The sequence below is a fragment of the Cariama cristata genome, unplaced genomic scaffold (assembly GCF_000690535.1).
Source record: "Cariama cristata isolate BGI_N322 unplaced genomic scaffold, ASM69053v1 scaffold1643, whole genome shotgun sequence".
NCBI lineage: Eukaryota > Metazoa > Chordata > Aves > Cariamiformes > Cariamidae > Cariama > Cariama cristata.
Window position 1 is genome coordinate 56,934 of NW_009608727.1, and position 8,797 is coordinate 65,730.

An 8,797-nucleotide genomic window follows, 5' to 3' on the forward strand; every position below is an offset into this window, starting at 1 on the left:
CAACACTTCAATACTAGAAACCAAGATAAAATCTTTCTGAAAGAAAATGTATTTAGGCAATTTGACAAACCTTCCGTGACTGGCTGAAGTTTAGAAGACCTCTCTGAGTCTGGAGAATGCAGTGGTTCTGGTTCCTTCAAGCTTTCTAAATGCATAAAAGGATCATAATCCACACATGCCAAATCAGAAAGGCTTAGAGGAAAATATTTAGGGTTGCTAAAACACTGAGACCCGTAGACACATCCATGCAGAACCTAGAAGAAAATCAGAATTTCATTACATTAACTACTGAAATTTCTACTTAATAGTTTTATAAGAAATGAAGTTTATTTTTATTTACATTTTTTAATTAATTTGTTAAAATCGGGTAAGCAGGATAAATTGTTGGAAAATTTTAGATGCATATTGTTTGCAGAAAAAAACGCTGGTCTGCAAAGAAAATTATTAAAACAGCACCTACACTGAAGTGGAATTTAACAATAAAGAAACAAGAAACAAAACTGACAACAAATCACTAAGCTACCTTTATTTTTAGATCTCCTATCTTCTTTAATTACATATGCAGGTCTAAGCTGCTGGAGGTTTTAATCTCCTTCCCTTGCAAAAAAAAAAAAAAAAAAGAAAAAATATCTATCTTTGTTCTTTGTCCCCAAAGACAGTAATTATAACTTAGTGCTTTTTACTTTGCTTATATTGCTAAATAAAATTGCTTGGTATATAAAAGCTACATCCTCCTGTCTTAAATGTATAGCTGGTCTTCTACAACACACGCGTCTGCTATCAATATGACATACAAAAATGAACTTGGTTAAACTTCACAAAATGTAAACCAAAATCAACTATTCCGAATGCACCAAAGATGAAGCAGCTACAGTAAAATGTACAAGAACTAAGACAGCACTCCACATTTCAGCAGTACAACAGTGGTCAGCTTACAGAAAACTTCTGTCTTCGTTTCCATGAAAACTGACACTACTGCCACACAGAGAAATTCTCATCTAGCAAGTAAAGAAACATGTACCTTATATATACAATTAAGAACGGATCTTTCAGTCTTAGCATTTTCTGCTCCTGTAGTGTGAAGAGGCTGCAGCAAGGTCTTTAATGGCAAGGCCATTATCCAGTCCAATAAGCACAGAAGTAAAGAAACCACCAACTAGAATGAACAGTTTCAATTACAAATCAATTAAACCAGCACCTACTATTTCACATTTGTCACTGTATTTTACTATTCTGTTCTACTTTCTTTTTTCGATTCAGTAGGATCAAACTTCTGCAGTAATGGCAGTCACACTTGTTTAAAAGCCACTGTATCTTCAAAACTTATAACATCAGTAAAAACTTTGGCTACTGAGATATTTAACAAAGACCATCCATACAACAGTTTCTCATCATGGTAAGTCTGTGAGCAGATACTGTACTTAAGAGGACATCCATGATTTTCAAAACTGATTTACAGGGTGCTGTTTTAAAAATGACAGATTACACAGGTACAAAGTAAGGCTGAGGTACCATTCTGCACATAAATCTGACTGTAAAGAGAATCAAGGATTACACAGTACTGGGCTATTTCAGCTGCATTTAATGCTTTACAAATAATACAGAATTTCCTTCACAACATGTCAATAATGCTAAGCAGCACCAGGTATCATCTGAAAGAAATCAAACTGCTTTCTGTATTGTAGAATACTCAGTCAGCAAAAGAACCAACTCCCTCTAGGGGATGTTTTTAAAGACTGTAGAACAGAATTAGAATAAGACACTCATACACACCAAATTATTAACAACTTACTTGTTTCAAATAATTATTTTTCATTTTTAAAATTAGCTGTGGAAGAGGAAACAATTCCGATAAATAGCTGCAAAAGTCTCTAAAATATTTCCCAAGTTAAATAGAAGTCTTTCAAAGAAAATCAACTTAACTAATTTCCTAACAAACGACATATAAACATCACACTAATTTCACATAATACACTACAAGTTTGTCTCTCAGAGGCACTGTATAATAAACCTAATGAGGAAGGGCTCTGAGTATTTCTATATTAAACCAATTTTTAAGAAACCTATTAGGACTATATTTGTCAAACCAAGTCAGACAACTTTTTATATGATATTTGATGTACGACAATCAGCATTAGTTCATGGGGAAAGTTTTTCAAGTATGGGAAGCATCTTCAAGTGGAAAGGTGGCTAGCTCGGCATACCACTGTAGTCTATAACAGCCCCTGACTTTTCACAAGCAAAGAGGAGAGGCAAAACGGAGCTCTGGAGGCCAAAATGAGCAACAGATGAATGCCAGTTCCTGTGGGAACAGGTAGCCCAGAACGATAGAGCTGCCAACAAACTGCACCAAAGTACCCAAGTTTAAATGAACATTGAGTCGCACAGTCCTAGAGCAAAGCCAAATAATTCAGAAGAGACACGGCTTTCAGGAGGCAGAAAGTACTACTATGAGTATCAGGTGAAGAAAGAGCAATTGTTTTGAAGGATGACAACAACCAAACTCATCTGAAGATTACAGGCTATCTTGCTCAAGAAGGTACTTAGAATGGAAAGAGAGAAAAAATCATAACCTTATAAATATTTTGCAATGTACTCTCTACAAGTTGAGAATGTATTTTCACTATAAGACAAGTTTGAAAAGTCTATGTTACTTTGCCTGTAATTTCACCAACGATAAGGAAAAAGAACACTTTCTAATTATTGAAAACAATCAATCTCAATTAATTTTAAACCCATAATTTCCCACAAATACTCCAGAAATTCACTTGCATAAACTATATTGCTGTAATTATGGGAAGACTATATTGTATTTTACTTAAAAAGCTGAAACACAGCTTAAATTTTGTAACAAAGTTATGTCATTGACACATTAAAAAGAAATTAAGACCATTTACCCTCTTGTCCTGTTCATAAGAAGAAGCTTCTGTACTGGGTAGCAGATGTGTAATAGTTGCTATCAGAATCTGGGGAAAATACAACATAGTTCCTTTTAAAATATAATCTAAATATTTAAATTTAAAATAAATTTTGAAGCAGGTAAATGTGACACTACTAGATTAATGGTTAAATGCTATTAAAGTTATTTTGAGACAAATTACAGTATTCTTTGCTGCTTTTTTTTAATAAATTAAACCCTTTTAACTGAGTTTCGCAGAAGACATCGAAGGAATACATTCTGCTTGACAGACGTAGGTGCATTAAGGACAATGAAATTACACAGTTACTCCAAATATTAAGGCAGGAAGAGAACTTGATTTAACACACTTGTAGGGTGAGGGGAGGAGCCTGATGCAGGTTTGTGTATTGGGCTAACCGAGCTCCATCATTTCTTAGAACTACTAGAATTTGTAAACACCTTGCCTCTTCTTGATAGAATCATAGAATTATTTAGGTTGGAAAAGATCTTTAAGATCGAGTCCGACTGTTAACCTAGCACTACCAAGCCCACCACTAAACCATGTCCCCAAGCACCACACCTACACGTCTTCTAAATACCTCCATGGAGGGTGACTCCACACCTTCCCTGGGCAGCCTGTTCCAATGCTTGACAATCCTTTCAGTGAAGAAATTCTTCCTAATATCCAATCTAAACCTCCCTTGGCGCAACTTGAGGCCATTTCCTCTTGTTCTATCACTGGTTACTTGGGAAAAGAGGCCGACATGCACCTCGCTACAACCTCCTTTCAGGTAGCTGTAGAGAGCAACCTGGTCTCCCCTCAGCCTCCTTTTCTCCAGCCTAAACAACCCCAACTCCCTCAGCCCCTCCTCATAAGACTTGTTCTCCAGGCCCTTCACCACCTTCGTTGCCCTTCTCCGGACACGCTCCAGCACCTCAATGTCTTTCTTGTAGTGAGGGGCCCAAAACTGAACACAGGTTCAGCCTCACCAGCGCAGAGTACAAAGGGATCATCACTTCCCTAGTCCTGCTGGTCACACTATTCGTGATACAAAACTGATCAACAATATGACTGCAGAGGAGCAGAGAAATGCTTGCTATACGTCTTAAGAAGCTTCCATACAATTACCTTTCCAGTTACCTGGGAGACTTCTGCCTTTTCTCTTTGGTACTTCCTTGTTATGTAAAGTGTATTCAAAAGAATTATTTTTGCTTTATACTGAAACTCTTTAATGGATATGCAAAATACAACTGCAGATTCATATTTTAAGTAATATGTTTATACTAATTGAATGTTTTGTGAAACATACTTGTCAATATTCTGGTGTTTTAATTTCAGGGAAATAAATTTTACCGTGGCATTTAAAAGAATTAAAAATTTCAAATTTTTAGAAATTACTTACTTGAATAATTCTTAAAGGCGAATCAGCTTGATATACTTGAAGTCTTTGTACATAATGTATCAGCATGTTCAGCATACTGCAGGCAACTTGGGCTACCGTTTTATTTGGAAACTAGAAAGGAGAACACGACACAGTAATGATGACTACATGATTTCACATAAAAGTACATTAGGTGGTAAGGTGGTCAGGAATTTCAGTGATGGTTTTATACATATAGATCTTTATGTACCTATTTACCAGAGGAACAGAATTAAGTTTTACAAAATTCAAAAGGAATTATTTTATAGTCATAAACAAATGTTAGCAGCTAACATCAAAGGTTTGGGACAGACAATCAGTGAGTTGCACACAATGAGGGAAAGGGGAGAGGAGTCTCTTAACTAACTTCAGACTGGTTAGTACAGTATCGTGAAGCCAGGAAGAACGAATTCATTTCTTGTTACCTCAATGATTATTAATATTAATGCATCACTACAAAAAAAACAAGGATCCAATTCTGAAATCAGAGGTCTTTGTTGAGAACCAACGCAGGGGAATAGCCACGTATCCAAAATGCAGGATATAGTACTAATAGTGAGACTAACTGCTCTGTTATTTGCCAATGACTGCTGCGTACACCACTTCTCTGAATGGAAATAAATGCACCTCTGCTTCTGTGCTTAACTCCACTTTTCCCTGTTATCTTTTAAAGGCAGGATGCTGCTGCTGCACTGGGGCCTGCCTTCAACAGTTACTAAAATGTTTAAGTTACTGTGCTGGTTGAAGCAGAAGTGAATGCATTTGTACCATTAGTCCCCAGCCTTGGGAGTGGATGTTCACACCGCCTTACACTCCCAAGTAGGAAAACAAAGAAATGAAGATAGGGATATGTTTCCCTAAATTGTTCATGCACAGGACATGTAATTGAGCCTTCTTTCTTCATTGTACTTGCTTTAAAACATTAAGCTGTACACCAAACAACCAGCACAAAGCAAATTTTACAAGTGTAAAAGTCATCTAAGACATCTAGGACTTCAAAATCCTACAAATCTGAGCTAAAGATGAATCTGAGCAAATTGTTTACTAGTACAGCAAAACTACAGACTTCAGAAGACAGCACAAACCACACAGAAGAAAAAATAACATGCAACAGCCCTAAAGGAAGGATTTCAAATACATCCTTATTCAAGAAAATACTCTGTCTTTACTAACAGGTATTCCAAACAATAATACTGATGAATCTCAAATCACACAGAAAACAATTAGGTAATTCATGCTTTAATCATGACAAAGCCTATTCTATTTCTCCAATGAAGATAAGAGACATCAGGATTCCTGCCTTATTAAAAGAATAAAAAAGTAGTTTAAATGTTTTAATCTCACTTTATTTAGCAGTGAAGCTGTTACAGGCACATGCTGCAAGGTGGCTGTCTACCTCTGAACTCAGAAAAGGGCAATTATGCTTCAAAAATACTTAGATTTAATTTCTAGGCTTCTTAGACTGCTTTCTTAATCTATTAAGTTCTATTAACCTTTCAGGGAAGGGTGTATCTCACAAACCTTAAAAAACTAAAGAAGTTTTAAGAAAGATGAAATGCCTGGGCAACGAAGCCTAAGCAGAAAGTTAAGGATATCAGAATAACCTTTTTGAATGGCAAAAATTTAAAGGTAGAAAGTACACTGGAAGAAAACTCTGCCCTGGGCCAGCTTCTTATCAAAGCAGAGCTATCAATTTTTACACTTAAGGTCTTAAAAAGAAAAGGTACAAGCAGAAGGAAAAGTATGGAGTATGAAGCTTTAATTAACATTTTTTATTTGTCGTATCTACGTAAGCATAAAGAAAGACTATGAATGGCTCTTATAAGTCAGCCACAGAGATAGAAACCAGAGTACAGAGGGTAGTTAATTCTTGTGCTGACTTTCCCCGTTTCTCAGTGGACAGTTTCATGTTATTGTCGGCTTTTACCTAAAACATAGCAGACATCTCACATCTGCAAGCCTTCCCAGTGCTTATGACAAGAACACCATTATTTTTTATCCCTCATGAGACAGCCTCCCTCCATGCTGTGGAAGTATACTGTAAGAGCGCTGTAAGCAGGGTACAGATTCTAATATTCAAGCTCAAGTGACAACCAAAAAAATTAAATAAAACTGAAAGCATAACAATTTGATTACAGAACTTGAGATGAAATCCAGATTGCTCGAAACATACTTATAAGCTTGCAGGAAAACTCCAAAGTCACTGGAGAGGACAAAAGGGATGGACAAACCAGAGCAGCTTAATACGGAGTATCCAGATCGCTGAATTTAAGAAAAAATTACCTGAGAAAAAGGCCTGGAGACTTTTTAGAGTCTTTGAGTAATCAACTGGTCACTACTTAAAAACAGGGAGCATTTTCTTATTTTCATTTTTTTTCTTTTTTTTTTTTAAAGAGAGGATCATCAGGTTTTAAAATGAAGGCGAGTGAATGATTTCTAGGTCTGGTTTATGCAAATTAGTTAACCTCTTTCTGTTTTCTGGTTGCAGAGAATTTTTTTTTTTTTAATTTAAGAAAGGGAACAAAAGTCAGTGGAGACATAAATTTCACAGAAAGGCAAAAGGGTATAAAATAGCGAATATGAATAAAGTTCAAATCTTCTGCAGTTAAGTTTTCTCCTTCATGGGAAGTGCACCAGGTAGGAAGTTTTGATCAAGAATATGGGCGCTGGCCCAAACAGATTGAACCCTTCATCCTCTTTAGAAATCTGTCCCAGCACAGTCAATATATCACATTTCAAAAGAATGCACGGACACTTTACAACAGACAGTTATAGAGCTGTGTGTCCTGGAACATTTTCCTGAACTCAATCAGCAGCCCTGAGTTTATACTGGACAGCAGAACTATTCACCCCTTTCAAGTCAGCTGCTTTACTCTGACTTCTTTTCTAAGAGCCTTCAGAGGTGGCATGAAGGCAGCTGTGCGACGCTGCAAACATTTCACCTGCCATTCTCTCCCTCTGGAAAATACTGTATGTTATAGAGCGTAAGAATTCACTACTTTGACATTTTATATTTAGTAAGCTGTGGACATAATTTTTTTAAAGTTCCTTGATCGGGGCGGGGGGGAAGCTTTCAATGAACTGGCACTTTGCCTGCTACCTAACTCTCAGGGCTTTTCTTGGAAAGGTAGTCTTACCATACTGTTCATCTTTGCAGGGGCCCATTGCTTTCTGGATGTTGCATTAGTAGTTTAACTTTGTCCATACTTGCAAATAACCTACATTTAGCACTCATTCAACTAAGCCTGTACAACACAATTATGTGATGTATCTGCAGCATTTTTGAGAGGAGCATAACATAATCATGAGATGCAGGGGTCTGGATGGCTCTCTGGGATCCTTTGTGCTCAGACTTCAGTAGAGGTTAACACAGATAGAGCAGTATCGCCACACTGCTGGGAGAAGTGCTAGCTATATTCAGAGCGAGTTGCTGGACTGCCATTTTGAATATGCTTCTCTATTTCAGAAACAGGCATATAGTTGTTGCTAACATTTCTATTCAATGTTATTTCCTCAATTGTACTTACCAGTAAGTTGGACTAGCACTATAGCTCCCTATCCATTCATTTCTCCTGAAAATAAGAAAATAATCCATTCTGGGAGTTCAAATCTCCAACTACTTGGTGGCCAGGAGATTGCTTAGGTAACAAATTAGAGCTAATTTGTCTCTCCCATGATATATTTATGAAGTTTTCATTTCACAATTAAACTTGATTGTGAATGTACACCACTGCTCAGAACAAAAGAAAAGCCAACATGCTCTGGATGCTTTTGCCAACACAAAGCAAAGTAGAAATATAAAGATCTTAGTCTTCTCATTCAAGAAGTAATTTATGTTTAATAGAAATGAGATACAAATAATTGGTTTAATAAATACGTCAAAGAAAAATAACAGTTAAAAACAGTTCAAACTGATAAATTGCAGAAGTAAGATAAAAACATCATTTGCCTAATATCAAACTTGTACAGGAACTTGATAAAAGGCACTAGTTCAGGGCTATTAACAAGCAAGGGGAAAACCCTGGAAGAGAGTATTAGTGAAGCTGCAAAGGATGAATGCGATTTTGCAAAACAGGAAATTGCAATTTAGAGTCTAATACTAAAAGCCCTGCAGCTACCCATTTTAGACATAGACTCAAATCCTGCTTCACAGGATGTGATCAGCTGATTTGTAGATACTTTTCAGATTCCCATTGCTGAAGAGAATAGTCAGTCCCCAACATCTGACACAAGCCATGTATAACAGGTGTACACCCCTATTTTTATCAATGTGTATATACAGAAAGACCAGACTACTCATTGAATTTTGATGTAAACAAAGAGCATGTAAAAAGGTTCTGAAAATAAAGTGGGAAATATTAAAAAATTTGAAGATATTGTTCAGGAACATGCAAGTTTGCAAAATGCTAGAAAATAAGATAGTTTTAATAATATCCTATTATTTTTATAATTATTGATTACATTTATCTAAATAGTT

The 8,797-nt window shown here is 36.3% G+C and overlaps 1 protein-coding gene across 1 annotated transcript in view; it reads right to left on the reverse strand.

Annotated features, from left to right (window-relative positions):
• The window catches only part of LOC104159345 (ral GTPase-activating protein subunit alpha-1-like), a gene marked incomplete at its 5' end in the record, with an annotated part of 58,244 nt that extends 53,831 nt beyond the window's left edge, over window positions 1–4,413 (reverse strand). The window contains 4 exon segments of the mRNA XM_009697231.1: window positions 71–254; window positions 1,022–1,156; window positions 2,898–2,966; window positions 4,303–4,413. Coding sequence (XP_009695533.1) covers window positions 71–254; window positions 1,022–1,156; window positions 2,898–2,966; window positions 4,303–4,413 — 499 coding nt within the window.
• Between the last annotated feature and the right edge of the window lie 4,384 nt (window positions 4,414–8,797).